The sequence below is a fragment of the Dendrobates tinctorius genome, unplaced genomic scaffold (genome assembly GCF_039654945.1).
Source record: "Dendrobates tinctorius isolate UK_male_01 unplaced genomic scaffold, ASM3965494v1 ptg000016l, whole genome shotgun sequence".
Taxonomy (NCBI): domain Eukaryota; kingdom Metazoa; phylum Chordata; class Amphibia; order Anura; family Dendrobatidae; genus Dendrobates; species Dendrobates tinctorius.
The window spans coordinates 46,150,905-46,176,269 of NW_027361684.1; the positions used below are offsets into that span (position 1 = coordinate 46,150,905).

The 25,365-nt window shown below is 47.1% G+C and overlaps 1 protein-coding gene across 3 annotated transcripts in view; it reads left to right on the forward strand.

Annotated features, from left to right (window-relative positions):
* The window catches only part of MTMR4 (myotubularin related protein 4), a 99,659-nt gene that overhangs the window by 69,244 nt on the left and 5,050 nt on the right, over positions 1–25,365 (forward strand). For all 3 annotated transcript variants that reach the window (XM_073565788.1, XM_073565789.1, XM_073565787.1), the window contains 8 exons: positions 419–530; positions 10,614–10,809; positions 10,894–11,079; positions 11,268–11,438; positions 13,657–13,811; positions 14,822–15,857; positions 16,284–16,394; positions 23,821–23,909. In XM_073565788.1, the coding sequence (XP_073421889.1) occupies positions 419–530; positions 10,614–10,809; positions 10,894–11,079; positions 11,268–11,438; positions 13,657–13,811; positions 14,822–15,857; positions 16,284–16,394; positions 23,821–23,909 (2,056 nt within the window). The remainder of the gene's footprint in view (positions 1–418; positions 531–10,613; positions 10,810–10,893; positions 11,080–11,267; positions 11,439–13,656; positions 13,812–14,821; positions 15,858–16,283; positions 16,395–23,820; positions 23,910–25,365) is intronic.

A 25,365-nucleotide genomic window follows, 5' to 3' on the forward strand; every position in this document is an offset into this window, starting at 1 on the left:
TATGCTAATGTGAAACCAGCCTATCAGAGGTGCACATATTCTTTAAAGCTCCATGATGGGTAAACTCTCCGTACAACACTAGTCTGATTAGCTAATGTAATCTTATTATATTATACCAGTATTGAAGGAACAATACAGGTTAATGTCCAACAAATTGGATGCAGCTGAAACCCCTATTAGAACTGGGATGTGTTGTGATAAAGTGGATATTCAGACATGAGTGACATATTCTCAGGAAATGTCAAGAATGGGGGTCAACCGTGTTGGGTTATAACAGTCTTGGCACTGCTGACTGCCAATGAAGACGTGAAAGACACTGGATAATGCCTTAAAGATCTTTTATTTTTGAAATTTTCTGCATTTTTACATAATTGAAAGTGAATTAAAATAATTTATTGTCTTGTTCTTTTGCATGTAGAGTACTATCCTAATTGTGAAGTTGCATTTATGGGAATGGCAAATATTCACTCCATCCGGAATAGCTTTCAGTATTTACGAGCAGTGTGTAACCAAGTGCCTGATCCAGGAAAGTAAGTTTTTTTTTTTTTTTTAATTGGAATTTGGTTGTAATATTAGTAGAACTGTTTGTTTTCTATTTTTTTTTTTCACTCTAGTCGATAGGTCGGCTGGTAAATGATCACTGATTGGCAAAGGTGGCGCTAATAGTTGGTGGGTTTAATTGCCTGTTTAGACAGGCGTCTGCACTTCCCTTGTACATCAGATCAGCAGTAGATCATTTTGTGTGCACACACTGTCATTGTTGTAGCAGCTGTGGTTAATTGCAATCATAAAAATCGTTTTTACCCAGGGAACAAGTATACTGCTTGTTCATTGGGTGACTGACGGGCTGATGATCAGGAATCCAGCAATCCTAATAACGCTCATTCACAATAATCATCCAGTATAAATGCATAAGGGTCTTCTGCTTTGTTGGGGTAAACGTATACGATTACATTAATCTTTTACTGTATGTGAGGACTATGGCCACTTTTTTCGACTACATGTTACCCAGTAGTCATTAAATTTAAGACCTTAATCTTTGTGAATCATTTCCTAATCCTCTTTGTAAAAAGGCTCCATTTGGCTCAAATCAACAGTTCCTTCAACTGATCGGCAAAGGCAGATGCAGTTTTTAGGGGGAAACATCATGACAAAATGCATGCAGAGGATGGACATAATATGAAGTCTTATTTCTATTCAGACAGTAAAATGTAACCAAGGCTAATGGACATGATTGCATACTGACTTCTTTTCTTTCTTCTGGGCCTCTAGTGGTGACCAGATCTCTTGACCTAAGTTAGTCTATAAGGTTGTTGGCTTATGTTGAAAGATCTATGGTCGGGCCAGGACATGTGACAGTAAATGTGATAAGAAAATATAGCTGGTGTGCAAAAAGTGTAAATTTAAGCCTTAACCCCTTCCCGACATTTGCCGTACTATCCCGTCCACGGTGCCCGGGCCCTTATGACCGGGGACGTGATAGTACCTCATAGCGATCAGAGGGCCCCCTGTGGGGAGCGCCGCTGATCGCGGCCGGGTGTCAGCTGATTATCACAGCTGACACCCGGCACTGTGTCAGGGGCGGTCACGAACCTCCCCCGGCACGTTAACCCCTGGCACACTGCGATCAAACACGATCGCATTGTACCGGTGGTTTAGGGAAGCATAGGAAGGGAGGGGGCTCCCTCTGTGCTTCCCGGAGACCCCCACAGCAGCGCAATGTGAAGGGCCTCCTTCCCTGCAGGTCCCCAAATCTAATATGGCGGCGGGGGCCTGCAGGGAGCCAGCTTCCTCACTGCCTGCAAAGCGCAGGCATGAGGAAGCCTTGTAAAGTGCCTGTGACAGATCGCTGTCCCCTGGGACAGTATAATAAAGTTTAAAAAAAAAAGTGTAAAAATAATTCATAAAAAATCGCTAAATTAAAAAAAAATTCCCTAATTCATTTTTTGGAAATTAAAAAAAAACAACAAAAAAAAAAACAATAAAAGTACACATTTAGTATCGCCGCATCCGTAACGACCCACCTTATAAAACTGTCCCATTAGTTAACCCCTTTAGCGAACCCCTTTAAAAAATAAAAATAAAAAACAAAAATTAATGCTTTATTATCATACCGCCGAACAAAAAGTGCAATAACGTGCGAACAAAAAGACGGATATAAATAACCATGGTACCGCTGAAAACGTCATCTTGTCCCGCAAAAAATACGAGCCGTCATCAGCGAAAAAATAGTTATAGCTTGCAGAATAAAGCGATGCAAAATAATTTTCTCTTTCCCCCATGACAGCACCATGGAGAGAGAGGGATCCGCCCTCAGGGACAGGAAACCTACAGATAAAGGCGGTACCTCTCTCCCACATCAGTTGGTTTCCTGTCCCTGACTGGGAACCTACAGCACGTACCTGGAAGTCGTCGCAGGATTCCGGGGACCGATCCAGACCGGCGCAATAGGCAGCGGGGCTCACTGCCTCGGCTGGGTCAAGGCCTTGAACAGGCTCCTCCCCCCCCCCCCCCCCCCCCCCCCCCCCCGAAGCACCACCATCGGGGTCGGCGGGCCTTGAGGGTGAGTGGGGAGAGGCAGTGAAGAATCGAGGAAGTCTGCCGATCCCAGGAAAAAAGGGGGGAAAAAAAAAGGGGCCTCCTGCAGTATAGTGGCGGCGGTCACTACAGGAGAGCCCAGCCGATCTGATAAGGGGAAGGGCAGGTTGCGGCAGTCACCAAGGGCCATACAGCAGAGCCTGCCATACCTGGGACGGAGGTGGGGCCACCGAGAGCCGGGAAGCGGGCAGGCCTCTGCAAGCGCCCAGCGGGGGTGGCGGCGGCCACCGGAGCCAGGTGTGCAGCGCCGGGAGGCCGCAGGAAACCGGTGCCGGATGCGCGGTACACCGGAGGATGGGGGCGCGTGTGTCATGTCCGCTCCCTTAAGGGAAAGGGAGGCGCGGTGCACCCGCTGGATGATCTCGTGGTACGCATGCGCGAGACTTCCGGCGGGCCGCGGTACTTCCGGCTGGGCGCAGGGATCCCTGGGAAGGGGGCGGCGGCGGGAAATTCAAATTAAAAAAAAAAAAAAAAAAAGGCAAAAAGTTGGAAAGTTTAAAAAGAGCAAAGGAGAAAAAGAAAGTGGTCACCATGAGTGGGAAACCGGAGAAGGAGACATGACGGCGGTCCCCGAAGCAGGGACCACAGCAAACGCAGGAACAGCGCCAACGCGACTCTTCCCAGCAGCCGCAGCGGTCACACGAGATCGCGTCGCAGCCAAAGCTCCACCATGGCGGCACAGCCAGAAGTGGATTCAGCAGTGGAGATAATCCCTACGCCCGAGACGGTATCGTTCGTTCCACTGGAGGGTGAGTGATCTCCGTGAATGCCTGTCTGCTAATTTGAGACTATTAATTTTTCTTTTTCAGGGGCGTAAATGCACTACCAAATCTAAACACATGGTATGTGCTATATGCACGGAGGAACTACCCCCATGGGTAGGATGGGAGAAAAAGCTCTGTGCGGCTTGCATAGGGCAGACAATACAAGAGGAATCCCCGGGGTTTGCCTTAGACCTCAAAACGTTAATAAAAACTCAGATCGAAGACGCCCTTGAGGGCGCCAGGACCTCAAAGAAGAAACGCCGGTCCAGGCATAGATCCCTAGAGTTAAGCATCAGTGAGTCGGGAAGCGAACTATCCGACTCATGTGATTCATCATCCTCCCAATCATCATCAGAAGGGGGACGCAGCTGCTTTCCCATTGAGGAGACGGACGCCCTGGTAAAGGCTGTGAGGACAACTATGGGGCTGGTAGACTAACGCCCCAAGAAAACGACCCAAGATATAATGTTCAGAGGGCTAGAGCAAAAGAAACTGAGGGCTTTCCCGATTAATGAGAAAATCCACTCCCTCATCAAGCAACAGTGGAAAAAGACAGACAAAAAAGTTCTCCTAACACCAAAGAGGAAATACCTCTTTGACGACCCGGCCTGCTCCTTTTGGAGCAAAGCTCCTAAATTAGATGTAGCGGTCGCAAAAGCCTCTAAAAAGTTTGCCCTGCCCTTCGAAGACATGGGCACCCTGAAGGAACCAATGGATAAGAAAGCTGAAACTTTTTTAAAAATTGCTTGGGAAGCAGCAGGAGGGGGCTAAAGCCAGCCATAGCAGCCACATGTACGGCACGGGCCCTGATGGTATGGCTGGACCATTTAGATTCTCAAATAAAGAAGGTCCCGAGGGAAACGATACAGAGGTCAGTTTCCGAAATGAAGGGAGCAGCAGCGTTTCTGGCGGATGCGTCGGTAGACTCAACCAGACTGGCAGCCAGGACAGCGGCCTGTTCAAATGGCGCAAGACGCGCCTTATGGCTGAAATGCTGGCCGGGAGAATTGCAGACAAAAGCCAAATTGTGCGTAATCCCAAGCGAGGGGGAATTCTTGTTTGGCCCAATACTGGACGACATCTTAGACAAGGCCGGGGACAAGAAGAAATCCTTTCCCGGGTTCCCCAGCCAGTCATACAAACGACCCTTTCGGAACAGAAGGTTTATGCGGCGGAAGCCCCCAAAAGGGAACAAAGAAGGTTGGGAGTACAGAAGGAACAAGAGTCAAGGCTTTATGTTTAACAAAAACCCCGACAACAAGAAACCACAATGAAGGTAATTCCCCGGGTCGGGGGAAGATTATCATACTTTCTCCAGGCCTGGGAGAAAATATCTGCGAGTTCTTGGATACTGGACATAATAAAGGAAGGTTTGAGGCTAAAATTTATTTCCCTCCCAAACAACTCTTTCGTGATAACCCCTCAAAGGACATCACAAGAGCAGCTGGCTCTACAACAAGAAATAGCGAACCTAAGGGAGAAAAATGTATTACAAGAAGTCCCCTACCAAGACAGGGGCAAAGGCTTCTACTCCCCTCTTTTTCCTTCGCAAGAAACCAGACGGTTCGTACAGGGTGATCATAAATCTGAAAAGGCTGAACAAATTTCTAGAAATTCAGCACTTCAAAATGGAGACGATAAAATCTTGTATAAAAATGCTTCCCCAGCTTCCTTCATGGCCGTATTAGACTTGAGAGACGCATATTATCATGTGCCTATCCACAGAGACCACAGGAAATACCTCAGAGTGGCGGTGACGATTCAGGGGGAGTTAAAGCATTATCAGTTTAGAGCCCTCCCCTTCGGGCTAGCCATTGCTCCAAGGGTATTTACAAAGGTAATGTCAGAGGTAATGGCCCACATAAGAGAGCAAAACATTCTGATAGTCCCATACCTGGGCGATCTCTTAATAGGCGTCACCTCTCACCACTGCAAACAACAATTGGACATAGTCATGAGGTCCCTACTGAGTCTAGGGTGGATGCTGAACTTGCCCAAGTCCAAACTCGTACCAAGTCAGGTGCAGGAGTATTTGGGGAGAACACTGGATTCAATCGAACAGAAATGTCTGCCGCAGGCAAAGGTTCAAAAAATGACACAAATGGCATCACAAATGATAGCCTCCCCAAACACTACCCTTAGAAAAGCGATGTCACTGTTAGGATCCATGACAGCCTGCATGCCAGCAGTTCAGTGGGCTCAGAGCCATACTCGAGACTTACAATGGGAAATATTAGATGCAAACACTTCCCTACACGGGAATTTAGACATGCAGTTAAACATCTCACCAGAAACAAAACATTCCTTAACGTGGTGGACAATTCCAGCCAACCTAGTCAAGGGGGTTCCTTGGACATTGCCTGCGACAAAGATCCTAACTACAGACGCAAGCCCCTGGGGGTGGGGTGCACATCTAGACAACCAAATGGCACAGGGGGCCTGGGACCAGGGAATAAAGTCCGCTTCCTCAAATATGAGGGAGCTGCTGGCAGTAAAACTAGCTCTCAATCATTTTCTGGACTCCCTTCGTTCCCATCACACAAGGGTCTTCTCAGACAACCAGGTAGTGGTGGCATACCTAAACCACCAGGGGGGCACCAGATCTCGACCACTGATGGAGGTAACAAAATCCATCTTCCACCTGGCAGAGCACAATCTAGAAACCCTGACAGCCCTTCACATAAAAGGTGCAGAAAATCGAATGGCGGACTTTTTAAGCAGGACACGTCTAAAACAGGGGGAGTGGGAACTAAGCCAATTAATCTTCAACCAGATCGTAAAACTCTGGGGCCGGCCACAAATACTTATTTGCGAACAGTCAGAACCGGAAGATGGAAACCTTCTGCTCGATCGATCCCGGGGGGGGGGGGGGGGGCCAGTAGCGCTAGACGCTTTCACGATACCCTGGGGTTATCATCTGGCCTACGCCTTCCCACCAATATCTCTCATCCCCTTAGTATTGAGGAAAATACGGGAAGACAAGGCAACGGTAGTGGTAATAGCGCCCTTCTGGCCACAGAGAATATGGTTCTCCTGGCTGAGAAGAATGTCCGTAATGGATCCCTAGGTTCTACCAGAAACTCCTGACCTGCTATCCCAGGGACCAGTGTATCACCCCCACATAAAAAACCTACACATGACAGCTTGGCTTTTGAGAGGGAACTCCTAAGTAACAAGGGCTTCTCGTCAAACTTGGTATCCACACTACTACAAAGTAGAAAGCCAGTAACCACTAAAGCATATGGCAAAGTGTGGAAGAAGTTCATGTCAGTGTCAGGCTCTTACCCAACGGGCGAAATCCCTGTAGCCAAGATTCTGGAACTCCTACAGAGGGGGTTGGAAAAGGGGTTGGCTACCAGCACCTTAAAAGTACAGGTGGCGACCTTGGGAGCTCTGTATAACCATGACCTAGCCAAAAATAGATGGTTTATGAGATTCATTAGAGCCTCAAGTAGGTCCAGGCCGATCTCTCTACCCATCACCCTCCCCCTGGGATCTAAACCTAGTGCTAAACGCACTAACCAAATCTCCCTTTGAACCCCTAGCGGAGGCTCCCTTAAAAATATTGTCACTTAAGACTTCCCTCCTCCTAGCCTTAACTTCTGCCCGCCGCATTAGTGACATGCAAGCTCTGTCTGCCCACGCACCCTTCACGCAAAATCTGGATAAGACCCGGGAAATCTCCCTACCCTCTTTCTGCCCCAATCCCAAAAACAAAACAGAAGAAGTGTTGCACACTTTAGATGTAAAAAGATGCCTGGTCCAATATTTAACAACTACGAGGGAGTTTAGGAAGGATAGGGCTCTGCTTGCTTGAAGGGTCGAAAAGCATCGAAGGCCACACTGGCGAGGTGGATAAGAGAAGCCATCACCCTATCCTACTCCTCTTGCGGGGCGGCCATATCGGAGGACGTAAGGGCCCACTCAACCAGGGCAGTGGCATCATCCTGGGCAGAGAAAGCCAGCGCTTCAATAGATAAGATATGTAGAGCTGCCACTTGGTTTTCCCCCTCTACATTTTTTCAAACATTACCGTCTAGTCTTGACCTCCTCTTCAGATATCACCTTTGGGAAAAGGGTTCTGGAGGCGGTGGTCCCTCCCTAGATGTACAATCTTTGTAATTCTCTCCGTGGTGCCGTCATGGGGAAAGAGAAAATCGTAGTTACTTACTGATAACAGTATTTCTCTGATCCCATGACGGCACCCGTACATCCCCCTTTCACACACACATGTGCACATAAGAGCGAGTTAGTTAGCTTTAGTACTTAGCCACGCGGTGCCTTTGTTAAGCTTAATTTGATTAATGTTGGATTTTTTATAACCGTTTGAGTTGCAGCTGAGAGTTCTGTGTAATGCTCTGTAAACCAAATGATGTGGGAGAGAGGTACCGCCTTTTTTATCTGTAGGTTTCCTGTCCCTGATGGCGGATCCCTCTCTCTCCGTGATGCCGTCATGGGATCAGAGAAATACCGTTATTGGTAAGTAACTACAATTATTTTTTTTATATAAAATTGTTTTCATTGCATAAAAGCGCCAAAACATTAAAAAATGACATTAAATGAGGTATCGCTGTAACCGTACTGACCCGAAGACTAAAACCGCCTTATCAATTTTACCGCACGCGGAACAGTGTAAACGGCCCCCCCAAAAGAAATTCTTGAAATACTGGTTTTTGTTCATTCTGCGTCCCAAAAATTGGAATAAAAAGCGATAGTCACGTGCCCGAAAATGGTACCAATAAAAAAGTCAACTCGTCCCGCAAAAAATAAGACCACACATAACTCGGTGGGTCAAAATATGGAAAAATTATAGCTCTCAATATGTGGTGATGCAAAAACTATTTTTACTATAAAAAGCGTCTTTTAGCGTATGACAGCTGCCAAATATAAAAACCGCCATAAATAGTACATCAAACCCCCCTTTATCACCCCCTCAGTTAGGGAAAAATAATAAAATTAAAAGTATTCATTTCCATTTTCCCGTTAGGGTTAGGGCTAGGGTTAGGGCTGAGATTAGGGTTAGGAGTGTGTTGGGGTTAGGGTTGGAGTTAGAATTGCGGGGTTTCCACTGTTTGGGCACATCAGGAGCTCTCCAAACGCAACATGGCGTCTGATCTCAATTCCAGCCAATTCTGCTTTGAAAAAGTCAAATGTTGCTCCTTCTCTTCCAAGCTCTGCCATGCGCCCAAACAGTGTTTTACCCCCACATATGGGATATCAGCCTACTCAGGACAAATTGCAAAACAACTTTTGGGGTCCAATTTCTCCTGTTACCCTTAGAAAATAAAAAATTGGGGGCAAAATTATCATTTTTGTGGAAAAAAAGATTTTTTTCTATTTTCACGCCCGGGCGTTATAAACTTCTGTGAAGCACTTGGGGATTCAAAGTGCTCACCACATATCTAGATAAGTTCCGTGGGGGGTCTAGTTTCCAAAATGGTGTCAATTGTGGGGAGTTTCAACAGTTTAGGTACATCAGGGGCTTTCCAAACACGGCATGACGTCCAATCCCAATTCCAGCCAAAAAAGTCAAATGGCGCTGCTTCCCTTTTGAGCTCTGCCATGTGCCCAAATAGTCATTTACCCCCACATGTGGGCTATCAGCGTACTCAGTACAAATTACACAATAACTTTTAGGGTCCTGTTACCCTTGGGAAAATAAAAATTGGGGGTGAAAAGATCATTTTTATGGAAAAAATGATTTTTTAATTGTACGGCTGTACGTTATAAACTTCTGTGAAACCCTTGTGGGTTCAAAGTTCTCACTACATATCTAGATAAGTTCCTTGGTGGGTCTAGTTTCCAGAATGGGGTCATTTGTGGGGGGTTTCCACTGGTTAGGTACATCAGGGGCTCTCCAAACGTGACATGGCGTCCAAACTGAATTCCAGCCAATTTTGCATTGAAAAAGTCACTCCTTCCCTTCTTAGCTCTGCCATGCGCCGAAATAGTGGTTCCCCCCCCCCCCCCCCTACATATCAGGTATCAGCGTACTCAGGAGAAATGGCACAATAGCTTTTGCAGTCCAATTTCTCCTGTTACCCTTGGTAAAATAAAAAAAAATTGGACCTGAATTAATTTTTTTGTGAAAGAAAAGTTAAATGTTCATTTTTTTAAACATTAAAACAATTCCTGTGAAGCACCTGAAGGGTTAATACACTTCTTGAATATGGTTTTGAGCACCTTGAGGGGTGCAGTTTTTAGAATGGTGTCATTTTGGGTATTTTCTATCATGTAGACCCCTCAAAGTGACTTCAAATGTGATGTGGTCTGTAAAAATAAAATGGTGTTGCAAAAATGAGAAATCGCTGGTCAACTTTTAACACTTATAACTTAACAAAAAAAAATTTTGGTTCCAAAATGGTGCTGATGTAAAGTAAACATGTGTGAAATGTTATTTATTAGGTTTTTTATGTTCCATATCTCTGTGATTTAAGGGCATAAAAATTCAAAGTTGGAAAATTGCGAAATTTTCAAAATTTTTGCCAAATTTCCGTTTTTTCACAAATAAACGCTAATTATTTGAATGAAATTTTACCACTAACATGAAGTACAATATGTCACAAGAAAACAATGTCAAAATCAGTGGGATCCATGGAAGCGTTCCAGAGTTATTACCTCATAAAGGGACAGTGGTCAGAACTGTAAAAATTGGCCCGGTCATGAACGTGCAAACCACCCTTGGGGGTAAAGGGGTTAAATTAAGTTGTCCACCACTTGAACATTTATATCCTAACCTTAGGATAGATCTTCAATGTCTGATTGGTGGGGGGGGGTGACACCCGGCAACCCCACCGATCAGCTGTTCTGGTCACCGACGGCGACCAGAAGTGCTCAGTTACAGAGGTGCTCCATCTACTGATAGCGGCCGCAGCCAGGTACTACACATTATGCCCCCCATTGATTTGATTAGGTGGCAAATGTGCAGTACCCAACTGTGGCAGCACTATCAGTAGGCAGAGCAGCTCTGTACCAAGGCACTTCCAGCTGGCACTGAGAACAGCTAAACTACAGGGGTGCCGGGTGTCACACCCCCACCTACCAGATATTGATCACCTAAGGATAGGTAATCAATTTAAAAGTATAGGACAACCTCTTTAAATCAGACTTTAACCTACATTTGGAATTTTTTTTCCGTTATGATCCTTGGACTGATCATTTCTTCATTTCTATCAAATAATGCCACCGTCATGAGCTTTACGTCTTAAGATGCCACTTACCTGTCTGATTGAGAAACTGTGTGTTTTGTAGCTGGCTATCGGCATTGGAAAGCACAAAGTGGCTGCAGCACCTCTCTGTCATGCTGAAAGCTGCCACTGTTGTGGCCAACGCAGTGGATCGAGAAGAGCGTCCGGTGTTGGTTCACTGCTCCGATGGCTGGGACAGAACCCCACAGATTGTATCCTTGGCAAAGCTTCTACTGGATCCATATTACCGAACATTGGAGGTGAACAGTTTTGCCAACAGTAAAATATTCGTCTGCATTTTGCAGCGTTAATCATATTTTTTTGCCTGTTTTTTTTGGTTTTAGGGATTCCAGGTTTTGGTTGAAACAGACTGGCTAGATTATGGCCATAAGTTTGGGGATCGTTGCGGCCATCAGGAAAATGCTGAAGATCAGAACGAGCAATGTCCAGTCTTCTTACAGTGGCTAGACTGCGTCCACCAGCTTCTCCACCAGTTTCCTTGTCACTTTGAATTCAACCATACCTTCTTGGTAATAAGTTTGCATTCATTTTTCTTTTCTGTAATTAGCTTTTTTTTTTTTTTTTTTTTTTTTTATAGTGTTCAGTAAGTAAACTGAAGAAAAAAGTACTATAGAATGTTGTGATTTGCAGTAGGTGCATTTTAGGTCAATTTAAAATGTTTAGGTAAATTCTTGAGAAATATCTTATCTGATCCCAGGTGAAGTTGGTGCAGCACACTTACTCATGTCTCTACGGAACTTTCCTCTCCAACAATCCATGTGAGCGAGAGACGCGGAACATTTACAAAAGAACCTGCTCCGTTTGGTCCCTGTTGAGAACTGGCAACAAGAACTTTCACAATCTACTTTACATGCCTGGCGGTGAGATGGTAAGTCTACTTGCAGGTACACATGCTGAAATAAAAAAAAAAATACATTTTATTCAAAAGTTACAGAAGTTCCCCAGAATCTGGGATCACAAGCGGCGTCACGGCTTGGTCTCTTATGGCTTTGCCGATGTATCTAATGCTATGATTTAAATAATGCTATTTTTCCGTTTAGCCAGGTGTATCCAAGTCTAACCTGTGTGATACTCTGCAGCTTAGCTGGTGTACCTAAGTGTGTCATACGTGGTTCTGTGCAGTCTGTCTGATGTATTGTAGCCTTTTTGCACGTGATCCTATAACGCTTGTGTAGCTAAGCCGTTCATGTTTCACACAATGCTGATGCAGTTCTATAGTCGCATAAGTCGTACACTGATATTAGTTATAATAGCTTTTAATAATTTAGACAGTACTAGTTATCCGGTTATGTAAGTCTAGGCACCCATACTCGGTGCTTTGGTTAGAAGTTCTGTCCAAAAATGGTTTTCAGAAGAAACCCGATTCATTAAGACTGGCGATGTTCTTGAGTTTTAATTGTGGAGTAAGATGCCTGATTCATTAAGAAACTCACACCATTTAATGAATCGGGTGCATCTTATTAGTCAAGAACTGGTCTAAGTTTTCTGATGTAAGGTACGCCATGTCTGGTCAGGAATTAAATGTGTGGGTGTTGCCATGCACCCGTCCTGCCTTTGTTTCCCTGGCCTGGACTGGTATGATTACCCCAAAAGTACCGTATATACTCGTGTGTAAGCCGACCCGAGTATAAGCCGACCCCCCCCTAATTTTGCCACAAAAAACTGGGAAAACTTATTGACTCGCATATAAGCCTAGGGTGGAAAATGCAGCCGCTAGTGGTAAATTGAAAAAATAAAAATAGATACCAATAAAAGTAAAATTAATTGAGACATCAGTAGGTTAAATGTTTTTGAATATCCATATTGAATCAGGAGCCCCATATAATGTTCCATACAGTTCATGATGGGCCCCATAAGATGCTCCATGCAAAATACACCCCATATAATGCTGCACAAAGGTTAATAATGGCCCCATAAGATGCTCCATAGATTATGCCCCATATGCTGCTGCTGCAAATAAAAAAAGAAAAAAGACATACCTCTCGTCGCTGGGGGCCAGGTGCTGGTGTCCTGAGCAGGCGGAGACAGGTGACGGTATCACCGCTGGCTCAGGGCCCCGGCACCTCAGATATTCACCTGTCCCCGGTCCACCGCCGTGCTTCTCTGTCTTCCAGGTTCCCTGTCAGTGACTGTTCAGGCAGAGGGCGCGGTGTGCACTAACTACGTCACCGCGCCCACTGTATTGAAGGGAGCGCTAGGATCTTTTGGGTCTACTACCTGGCCACGGCTTTACCCAGTAGATCAGCAATGTGCATTCCATTTGTGTGGACATCATCTGCTATGCAGATGACTAACATCTTTTTATTTCTTTTTTTTTCTTTCCCCCTCAAAAAAAGAATTCTAGGGTAGAAAATGACTTGACTCACAAAACTACAACAGTTTAATGGACTGCAGATTGGCTCTCCTCCAGAAGGAAAATTATTTGTGTGTCCTGTAAGTCAGTATCTGCCCCATAAGAGGCTTAAAACATGACTAAGGCTGGGATCACACATGCCAGGAATCCAGCTGTGGCTCACGTTAATACCCCGCACTGCCGCCGGCACTTGGATTGGAGCGTGCGGCTGCTTAGCAATACATGGAGCCGCACGCTCCGCTCCTGAGTGCCTGCCGGCAGCAGTACCGGGTATTAACATGCAAGACTCGGCCGTATCCCTCGCATGTGTGATCCTGGCCTAATGGTCTATATTATAGCCAAACCAGACTTTCATTCTAAAGTCCTGTTCCAAAGCTCTTGGGTGGGTTGGACGTTGAGTGTGGATCAAAGAAGTCGGCTTTAACTTTACAAAACTATTGACATTCAGAAGCGAAGGAGAAATATATAGATAATTCTACACCTCTGTTTTCATGTCTTCACTGCCTAACAAACCATTTTTTCTTGTTGAACAAATATGGCTGAGTTCACACTCTCATTTCACTTCTGTGGGTTTTTTTTCCCCAAAATTAAATGCATTACCATGGAGGAGTGCTAACTACTTTTCCAGCACTGTCGGCTATTGGATTGTGGCCTTGTTAGGTGTCTTGATGTAATGAACATTTCCAAAGGCAGTTTGGATATGACCCAAATTTTAAACCTTCTTGTTCCGTAGGTTCTACACCCAGTTTGTCATGTCCGGGCTCTTCAGCTCTGGACAGCGCTATACATTCCTGCATCTTCACCTTGTATGCCTATTGATGATGGAATGGAGCTCTACCTTTCTCCGGCTTCTCAAGGACAAGACTTTAATTCTCGGTCTCTAGATAGGTATAAACTGTTAAGATTTTACTACTTCCCTTTGCTTTCAATTAAAAAAAAAAATAAAATGTGTTTTAAATTGCTATTTAAGCCTTCTCTGTTACACACCACCTGTGCTACCCACTAAATTGCAGAGAGGGCATATAGCAGAGAAAAATCTTGTAATCACAGAATTTTTACCCCACAGGAACTGTATACTCAAAACTGTAAAGGCCCCGTCACACATAGCGATCTCGCTAGCGAGATCGCTGCTGAGTCACAGTGACAGCGATCAGCGACCGGGCCCCCCTGCCGGTATCGCTGATCGCTCTTGGAAACCTCTAGACATTTCTTTCGTCGCTGATCTCCCGCTGGCCAGCACGCATCGCTGTGTGTGACAGGCGGGAGACCAGCGATCAGTGATAAAATAATAAAAAAAAAATAAAAAATATTACTATTCTCACCTTCCGACGTCCCGCGCAGCATTCCTCCCTCTCTCCACGCTCCGGTCCCAGTAATCCTTTGCAAGAATGACCGCGAGACTTCGCGATCCAGCGAGAACGGACGTTATCGCGGTAATTCTCGCAAAGGATTACTGGGACCGGAGCGTGGAGAGAGGCGGGGATGCTGCGCGGGACGTCGGAAGGTGAGAATAACATCTTAATTCTATTTTTGACATGAATCAGCGCTGAACACAGCGATGCCGCACGCGTGGCGTCGCTGTGCTAATCGCTGGTGAAGCTGTCTGACAGCTCACCAGCGATCACATAGCGATTCACCAGCGATCCTGACATGTTGTTATCGTCGGGATCGCTGGTAAGTCGCTTAGTGTGACGGGGCCTTTAGATTTATTCTTGGTCCCCCACCCCCCCCCCCGGCCATACAGCATGAGACCCCCTGAGGCCAGGGCTTGGCTGCTGTGGTCACTTGTGTAGTTTGGGAAGCACTAGCAAGTAACAGATCTGTTATAATAATTATATGGGCCTTTTTTTGTTGTTTAGGTCTCTGAAGCACTTATAGAATTTTTTTTTTCTCAATAGGTTACCCAAAACGCGCTCGATGGACAATCTTATCACTGCTTGTGATAATGGGGGAATGCTGACACGCACGTCTAGTGATCCTAACTTAAATAATCATCAAGTTAGCTTGGACCCGCGATGCAGCAATGATGAGGGTAGTGATTCCGATTGTCAGGGTCCTCTGCAGCAAGCCGCAGACATCAAGCAACAGGAGGCACCTGATGATCAAAATATCGACGGAGGTGTCAAAGGAAATATGCCCGAAGTCACTGAAGCCAATGACAATAATGTGATGCTTCATGGTAATTCTTCAGTTACTGACTCTCCAGACTTGAAATATGATGGTGAAAATCCTGATTTGGAGAATGGTATAGATATCCAAGAGCAGACTGTTACGATATCTATCTCTGACCAGGATCAACAGGAGGGTCCTACCTTGACAAAACCTCCGTGTCCAAACTTAGCGGGTGACCTGTATGTGAATACCTCATATAGAGACTTGACTAAATCTATCAAGATGGTAAAGGAAACCTGTAGGACTGATAGGAGAGCCGTCCCACAATTACCCAGAAATGAGATTTCTTTTCTTGCGTCTAACTGGGAGAGCTTACAAGGAATGATGAAATCTGTACCTGTTGGAGAAAGTGGACTCCGCCGTCATTTGTCATACGAGTACTCTACAAGAAGCCTTCATAGCAAGCATGGAAGACATCCGGCTGGATCTAGAGACGCAGCAAAGATCCCATACAACTTCCCTGCCTCAATGCACTGTTCTGGCCCCTCAATGAGAAGCTTTAGAGGGTCCATAGCGTCTCATAACAGGCCTCGATTCTTTCCTTTGGTGTGTCCTTCTCCCGCACCTCTTATATACCAAGATGATGATGGTTTACCAATTCCCAGTGATGTTGTGCAGCAGCGCCTGAGACAGATGGAAGCCAGCTATAAGCAGGAGGTTGAGCTGCTGCGGAGGCAGGTGTGGGAATTGCAGCTCCAGCTGGAAATACGACAGTATTGTGCTCCACCTCCGGAGCCTGAGGCCGATTATGAAGATGATTTTGTAAGTACTTTCTGGTGTAGATATGCCAAGTTCACACTTAGATTTTTTATTTGTATCTGCAGATTCACAGTATTTCTGCAGCAAAATCAGGATGTTGCTTGATGGGCGCAGAGTTGTGTAAATTGTGGATTTATGTAAATGCCATGTAAATTCTACACAGCCAATGTCCTTTTTCACCCGGTGGTTTTTGTGTTCTATGTCTGAAATATTTGTGCAGAATTTAGCTTAATGGGTCCTATTTCCCATCTCCTGAGTGCAATCCACTTTAAAAATATATCTACCAAAAAACATAATCATTCATTGAGGGGAAGGTGGGATGTGGAGAAAATCTTATGACTCTGTGTACCGTTTTTAGCCAAGATTTCCTTTCCTACATTTCCATGACTTTGTTATATATCCTTTAACTATAAACGTTTTTGGTAACAGACTTGCGTGAAAGAATCAGACAGCAGCGACATGGATGACCTGTATTCTGATAAAAGTGAAGACCGACTATCGGAGACCAGTTGGGAACCAGTAGATAAGAAAGATACTGAGGTAACGGTTTTGTGTTATTAACGATGTGTACACAATAAAATTTAGTATGAAAACTAATATACCCCCATAAACACTGGGGTATTTCCATCTCCAAGATCCTATCCCAATATGTAGTGGATGCAAGACAAATACTTCCGATTAGTAATGTAGATAGTTCTTCTGATTCAGTGTCACTTACCCAATATTCAGGTCATTGAAGCAGCTTGGGTATTCACAGTTACGTCCACTAACGACTAACTTTCTTTGTATGAGTGGGCATAACCATGAATACCTAAGGCTAATGCAATGCCCTGCACATGGGATAAGCGACATAGTGAATCAGAATAACTTTTCTACATTTCTAATTGGAGGTATTTCTTAATGTTATTAAACCTACTAGATATTTGGATAGGATCTTGGTATTGGCAATACCTTTTAACTCTGCCTGTCATCACTGCTGGGGGGGAGCAAAAGTTCAATCAAATCTGCAATTAGGCTTCAACTCCATCAAAACGCTTATGCGGATTTCAACTCCTCTGTGACTTACATATGTAAGGTTGCCGGTGCATGAAGTGAGCTCAGGAGCCATGGCCAGCCGGAAGCATACCGATGGCCCCCCCCAGCACCTTTTTTGTATTTCCTTGAAGCTTGTCCGTGCTAGATTTTATAGATAGCATTGCAGTATAACTACGAAAATGCAGAGTTCTTGCAGTGTGTGGATCAAACGATTACAAGTTTAAGTTCCCTGTGGGAATGAAAAATAAAGTAAAAGTTTTTTGTTCTTTTGTTTTTTAACTGTTGTAATAAGAAATTACAAGTTTGGCACTGCTGTAATTATACAGACCTCGAGAATCGTGTTGCCACACCATTATTTTTATTACTCTGTCGCCTTATTGGGGGACACAGAACCGTGGGTGTTATGCTGCTGTCCACTAGGAGGCGACACTATGCATAATCTGAAAAAGATTAACTTTGGTTCCTCCTCTGCAGTACACACCCCTGGACGGCGTCAGCCTTCTCCAGTTTTTGCTTAGTGTCGCAGGAGGCACACCTAAGATTTTTTTTTTTTACTCCATCTTTTTTCCTGGATTTTTTTCCCAAAGGACTACAGATGAAGAAAAGAGGGTCTCCAGCGAGACTCCCGGCATGGCTCCCTCCTCGGTCCCCTATTAGGGGTACCCGGTTGAGGTCGAGGTGGCTATTCCCCATGTCGCTCCCTCACCAGTCCCTCGGGTACTGGTTCGAGGTCGAGACCCCCCTCCTTCCTCAGTTCCGTCCGGCTCTGGGTCGAGGTTGAGGCGACGAAGAAAGCCCCCTGACGGTGATAGCAGCACCCTCCCTAATCCCCCTCTGGGGGTATTAGGTTGAGACACCGCAGGTAGGGCCTGTACCAGGCACCAGGGACCCCAGTCCACCTGTGGGCTCCTTTTGGGACCAGGGGAGGTGCAGCGAGGCACGGCACTTATCAGAGACCGGGCTCCCTGCGCCCCGGTCTCTGCAGCAGTGGCGCCCCAAGGGACCCTCCACAGGGCCCCAGTCACATATATGGCCCCACCGCCAGCCCTCCTTTCATTCTGGGGGGGGTCTGGTTTAAATCCGCCCCCCCCCCCCCCTCGGACGACCGCGCCGTCCTGGAGCCCTGCTGGGCAGGAGACCTCAAACTTAGGCCGCGGCTTCGGCCTAGCCAAAGTTGCCGCCCCATTCCCGCCCCCCGGATGATGAAAATGACACTGCAGTGTCATAGAAGGGGCGGATCGAGGCAGGAGGGGCGCGCTTTTACATGGCCCAGCGCGCCCTTTTCCAGCTCTCCGCCCCCTTCCCTCTCCACCTCAGAATCCGGTGGCCATCTTGTTGCACCTGGAGGAAGGCAGCACAGAGTCTCCGGGGGGCACAGGACGTGGGACTTATCAGCGCTGGACCTAAGGGGGAGCACCGGTGGGGTAAGATCACAGCTGAGTCCTTGGTACTCAGCTGTGAATTCCTATACCATATAGCGCTCTCCTACTCCTTTCCTCTGCGTAGATACCCCTGTAGGGCCTCCAGTAATCAGCCTAGGTACTATGTCGGGCTCAAGGAAAAGAACCAGGCAAGACTGCTTTTATGCAGTCTGCACAGCCTGCAAGGCCACTCTCCACAGCGGCAGCACGTACCCGCACTGCCGGGATTGTACCCAAAAACAGGATCAGAACCTCAAGAAGTCCCTACCAACGCTTCTGCGACCGCTACTGCGCCGGAATGGGCGACTCAGATGTCGCAGTCTATGACAGTCTATAGATAACCTGACCTCCACATTACTGCAGGCTCTGCAGGGTCATGTCTCGGCTATGAACGTTACCCAGCAAAGGGACGTCCGGTCTCATGATCAGGGCGCTTCCGACAGTTCAAGGCGTAAGCGGACCCACAGGTCGCGTTCATCTGCGTCCTCACATAGCAATAGGCCTTCCCCCTCCAGGGAAAGACATAGTGGCCTCAGGTCACCGAGGCCGTCCCCTGATAGAGAAGGACAATGCGGATCTCCACAACGATCCCAGACCACGGGAAACCTCCGCTCTAGTTCGCCCGCTAGGGAGCTCCTTAGCGATGCGCAGGACTCAGAGGGCATATGTGACTCCAATTCAGATAACGAAACAGAGAACGCTTTGCTCCCTTGTCCCCCTAGCAATACTGCGATAGTTGAGGATATCGTCTCTTCCATCCTTCGGGTGCTGGACATTTCAGATCCAACCCCGGAAGCACCAGAACACAAGATTTCCTTTGAAAGTGTTCAGAAACCATCGAAGGTCTTCCCTAATCACCCGGAATTTCAAAAAATCCTTTCTAAGCATTTTTCGCAGCCTGAGAAAAAATTTGCGAATCGCAAGTATTTGGAAGCAAAATACCCCTTTCCACAGAAAGACACCAAGGATTGGACAGATCCGCCTGAAGTGGACCCTCCAGTCTCTAGGCTGGCGGCACAAACGCTCCTCTCGCTGCCGGACAGTTCAACCCTCAAGGACACAGCAGACAGACAAGTCGAACGCATGGCTCGTTCAATCTTTGAAGCGGCAGGTGCCTCTTTGGCTCCTGCATTTGCTTCAGTTTGGGCAGCCAAGGCCATCATGGCTTGGGCTGATCTATTGCAAAAGGGCCTTCAAGCTTCAAATCCTCAGCTGGCAGACCAGGCGGTGCAAATTGCAGTGGTGGCAGATTACATGGTCCATGCAGCGTTGGACTCTGCAAGAGGAATAGCGGGAATAGCATCAAACGCCATCACAATCCGGCGTATTCTCTGGCTAAGAGAATGGAAATCGGATGCGGCCTCAAAGTCCCTAACAAATCTCCCGTACTTCAGTGGCCGTCTTTTCGGTGAAAAGCTGGATACAATGATATCCAATGCTACCGGGGGCAAAAGTACTTCCCTCCCTCAACTAAGACCAAAACACACATTTAAAAGGCGTAATCAATCTCGTTTCCAATCCTTTCAGAATTCTTCAGGCTGGTCCGTCTCACGCCCAGCACAAAACCGTAATCGTTCCCCCCGCAGGGACAACACACGTGCGGCACAGAGGCCGGACAGGAACTGGCAATCAAAGGCAAGCCAGGCAAAACCTAAAGGAGGAAAACCTCAGACTTTTCCCTCATCCTGACTCATGCCCTCTGGAAGACACCCCACTTGTAGGCGGACGACTGCTACTCTTTCAGCAGGTCTGGCTGCCTATTACAGAAGACAAGTGGGTCAAGGAAATAGTGTCTTCAGGATACAAAATCGAGTTTACTACCAGCCCACCGCACAGGTTCTTTCCCTCTGTCCCTCCAAAATCCACGCTCCAAGCTCAGGCCTTCCGTCAAGCGGTTTCTTCCCTCCTGCGAGCAGGAGTCATAGTGCCAGTCTCAGCAGAAGAGCGCTTCCAAGGGTTCTATTCCAACCTGTTCGTGGTGCCCAAGAAGGGAGGCAGCGTCCGACCCATACTAGACCTCAAGCAACTCAACAAGTACGTTCGAGTTCGTCACTTCCGCATGGAATCCCTCCGGTCAATCGTTGCGTCTATGGAAAAAGGAGAATATCTTGCCTCCATAGACATACAGGACGCATACCTGCATATACCGATTGCTCCTGCCCATCAGAACATTTACAAAGGTCATGGCAGCTATCATGGACGTTCTGCACTCCAGAGGCATAGTAGTTGTTCCATACCTGGACGACCTTCTCATCAAGGCCCCCACCCTCAAGGACTGCGAGGTCAACATCTCGATCACGATCGACACTCTGACGCGCCTGGGATGGTTAGTCAATTTACAGAAGTCCTCGACTACCCCGAGTCAGTCTCTGACCTTCCTGGGGATGCTATTTGACACCTCCAAGGGTCTGGTGATCCTCCCCAGGGACAAGGCACTGGCTCTCCGTCTGGGAGTTCACACACTCCTCCGCAAGTCCCCCAGATCTCTCCGGTATGCCATGAGAGTACGTGGCAGGATGGCAGCAGCAATGGAGGCGGTACCATTTGCCCAGTTTCACCTCAGACCCCTTCAACTGGCCATCCTCAAGTCCTGGGACAGGAATCCGTTCTCCCTCAACAGGGAGTTCCAGTTATCAGCAAACACCAGGAGGTCCCTGCACTGGTGGCTCAAGCCAACCTCGCTTGCAAGGGGAAAATCCTTTCTCTCCAGTCAATGGAAGGTTTTGACCACCGACGCAAGCCTTATGGTTTAGGGCGCGGTGCACCTACATCACAGAGCGCAAGGCAGGTGGTCACCAAGGGAATCGACCATGCCCATCAACATCCTGGAAATTCGGGCCATCTTCCTGGCGTTGAAAGCCTTCCATCACTTGCTGGCAGACTCTCATATCAGAGTACAGTCTGACAGTGCCACGGCAGTGGCATACGTGAACCATCAAGGCGGCACCCGCAGCATCCAGGCGATGACCGAAGTAACCCGTATCCTACAATGGGCGGAGGCTTCAAGGTCTGTACTCTCCGCGGTCCACATTCCGGGTGTGGACAACTGGGAAGCCGACTATCTCAGCCGACAAGGAATGGACTCAGGGGAATGGTCTCTCCATCCCGAAGTCTCCTGTCAGATCTGTCATCGTTGGGGGACCCCGGACGTGGATCTGATGGCATCCCATCTCAATGCCAAGGTTCCCAATTTCATGGCCAGGACGCGCGATCCGCGGTCGCTCGGAGCAGATGCCCTGGTTCAGGACTGGACCCAGTTCCAGCTTCTGTACATTTTTCCACCCCTCCCCCTGATCTCCAGAGTCCTGAGGAAGATCAAACAAGAGGGTGTTCCCACCATTCTGATCGCTCCAGACTGGCCCAGGCGTACATGGTACGCCGACGTGCAACTCACAGCAGACGCTCCCTGGCGTCTCCCCACACGTCCCGACCTCCTGTCACAAGGCCCATTCTTCCACCAGAACTCGGGGGCTCTCAATTCGACGGCGTGGCCATTGAGACCTGGGTTTTGACCCAAGCAGGTTTTTCACCGGACGTTGTTAAAACCATGATCAGGGCTCGAAAGCCAACTTCAGCCAGGATTTACTATCGTACCTGGAAGGTTTTCTTCACATGGTGCGACTTTCGTGGGCAGATTCCACTTCCCTATTCTCTTCCAAAGGTCCTCGGTTTCCTTCAGTCAGGCCTGGACGCCGGGCTATCCCTGGGCTCGCTGAAGAGCCAGGTGTCGGCACTTTCAGTGCTCTTTCAGAGGCTTATTGCTAACAAGCCGCAAGTGAAGACTTTTTTCCAAGGGGTTTCCCGATTGGTTCCCCCCTACAAACGTCCGTTGGAGACGTGGGACCTCAACCTGGTCTTGACAGCACTACAGTCACCTCCTTTTGAACCCCTTATGGAGGTCTCACTCCGCTTTCTATCACAGAAAGTGGTTTTCCTGGTGGCAATCACCTCGCTACGCAGGGTGTCTGAACTTTCAGCTCTGTCCTGCAGACAACCCTTCCTGGTTTTTCATCAGGACAAGGTGGTTCTCCATACAGTACCATCCTTCCTTCCGAAGGTCGTGTCCAGCTTCCACCTCAATGAGGAAATATCACTACCGTCTCTTTGCCCGGCTCCCGTTCATAGGGTAGAGAAGGCTCTGCATACGCTTGACCTTGTCAGGGCATTGCGTATTTAAGTGTCTAGGACTGCTCCCTTCCGGAAGTCTGATTCACTTTTCCTTCTTCCAGAAGGCGTTCGCAAGGGCCTACCGGCTTCCAAAGCCACCCTTGCTTGGTGGATCAAGTCCACCATTCAAGAGGCTTACCGCCTCAACAGTTCTCCCCTTCCGGCCGGTATCACGGCACACTCTACGCGGGCGGAAGGGGCCTCTTGGGCCATTCGGCATCAAGCCTCGACACATCAAGTGTGTAAGGCAGCCACTTGGACTAGCCTGCACACATTTACAAAACACTACAGAGTGCATACCCAGTCCTCAGCGGATGCGAGTCTGGGTAGACGGGTCCTGCAGGTGGCAGTACCCCAAGTCTAGGGGACTGTCGGCACAATATTCGTCCACTGCTTCCCACCCAGGGACTGCTTTGGGACGTCCCACGGTTCTGTGTCCCCCAATAAGGCGACAGAGTAAAGGAGATTTTTGTGTACTCACCGTAAAATCTCTTTCTCTTAGCCTTTAATTGGGGGACACAGCTCCCACCCTGTTGCCCTTGCGGGCCGTTGTTACGGTTGGGTTCTCATATTGTTGTTTGAGCCTGTTTATAGTAGCCTTTTTTTTACAGGCATGGTTATGTTTTTGGTATATTCCTCCTAATGCTTTTGCACAAAACTGGAGAAGGCTGACGCCATCCAGGGGTGTATACTGCAGAGGAGGAGCCAAAGTTAATCTTTTTCAGATTATGCATAGTGTCGCCTCCTAGTGGACAGCAGCATAACACCCACGGTTCTGTGTCCCCCAATTAAAGGCTAAGAGAAAGAGATTTTACGGTGAGTACACAAAAATCTCCTTTTTTTTACTTCACAATGATGTAGAAATGAAACTCAACAAAGCAGAATTTTTTTTCCTATTTATCAGTACACTGTATGGTAAAGTGAAGTGAAACTAAACTCATCCCTCCAAAATAAAAGAAGCGGCTATGTCAATAGAGAGAAGAAAAAAAAGGTCATGGGTCTGTTAAGAAAGACGAAAAACTAAAAATTGCCAATGAGGAAGAGATCAAAGCCCACTAGTCTGGCGAGTCATCTGGTGTGTATGGGGGTCTCCTCACTCTTTGGAGAGATACAGCGGCCATTTTGAATTTAAACGCTTCGTCCTTTGGTTCTCTGTGGAGGAAAGCTGCTGCTTTTTCCCCTTTCTCCATAACAAACATATGAAAACTCAGCCGAGACAAGCATTTGTGTATGGAAAAACGAGCTGTTGGCTGAACGCTTCTTCGGCCAACAGCTCATGTATATGGATACCTTTCAGTTGAACTAGCTTTAACAATCTGGGTGTTTTTTCTTTTCACTAAAAGGTCACAAGGTGGGTCCCTGATCATATGGCTTCACATTGTTTCAACTGTGACACTGAATTCTGGTTGGCCAAACGGAGACATCACTGCAGGTAAATTGTTGTGCCCACATGGCGTTCTATCCATATTTGCTGATCCACGGAGGCTGAAAGCATAAATCATAGAGATGAGTGTGTTGCCTTGTACACGCCAGGTCCATGGCTCTCGTCGGAGCTCTCTGGCCGTAGAGGGGAGCTGCATGAACTACCATATCCTCTCAACTTATGATTACCCAGGCTGGAGATATGTCACCTGTTCGTCTCTCGCTGTACAGAGAACGTCACACCAAGCCGGCAAATCCCACACTGTGCTGGAAAGTTCAGGAAACTCATACTGTCCACGGCCAAAGAGCACTGACCTGAAGAATGGGCCTGGATTGAACCAAAGTGATCTGCTCATCTCCAATCCCTACTTAATCTGCTCTGAATGCCAGACTCCGATAGGAGGAACTTAGTAATATATCTTCTGTCAATTTATTCATCTATCTCCCAAAGCACAGTTATTCATTGCATGTAGAGAAGTCTGATCTTTACAGAAGACCATTCTTTCAACCATTCTTGATTTAAAAAAAAAAAAATGCATATTTTATTGAATCTCTGTACGCAACAAATTAATTTAGACTGATCTCTGCCTGAGACATAAAATCATCTGACCTGAGAAAAGAAAGAACTATATAAGGCTCTGATCTCCCCTCTGGAGCCATTTATAATCCCTAGCATTATTTACAGCAATCTGTCATCTTTGGTCTTTAAAGGGGGCAATTCAGGACGATTTTATTTTACTATGCGCTTAAGAACTAACGGGCAGGTATTTGCTACCTGCTTATTCTGCCCATCTCTGCTGGCTCAGAACAGTCACAGACCGCTCCTGCCCGCGATTCTGCCACAGACGTCGCGTCGGCAGACAATCTGATTCTCTTCTGCTCTGTTGCCAGGGCATAACTGCTGATGTCATGCTGACTTACTGCCGCCTCTATGTTGCCTAACTGCGGGAAGCCGGCTGTCAATCAGCATGATGTTGGCCGTCACAGCCCCGATGACGAGCAGCCCAGAAGAGTAAGAGCTGCTCTGTTGACGTGATTCGCCAGTAGAAGCGGTCATTGACTGCTCGAAGCTGGCGCCAGCTAGAACAGGCAGGTTCTTAGTAGCAACCTGCCTGGTAGTTCTTAGGCCCATAGTAAAAAAAAGAATAAAGTAGTCTCAGAAATCCCCTTTAAGTACTGCTCATAGTTTTAGGCTAGGTCCACCTGCTATGCTGGCAAAAAAATAAAAAAACACGCAGAAGTGCTGAGCAGCGGCATGGATTGCAAATGATTGCAGGAAAATGTGCTGTCATCTACTAAACCATGCCATTGTGATTTTTGCGTGCATTGCGGCAGTCCTCTCCCGTAGAAACCAGGCAGTTGCAAAAGAGATGTGTACCAAGCTTTTAGCTGTTGCCATTAAATTGCCCCCAAGAATGACTTTGCTCATTCTGTCCCAATCTGTACAGCAAAACACCTGAAATTAT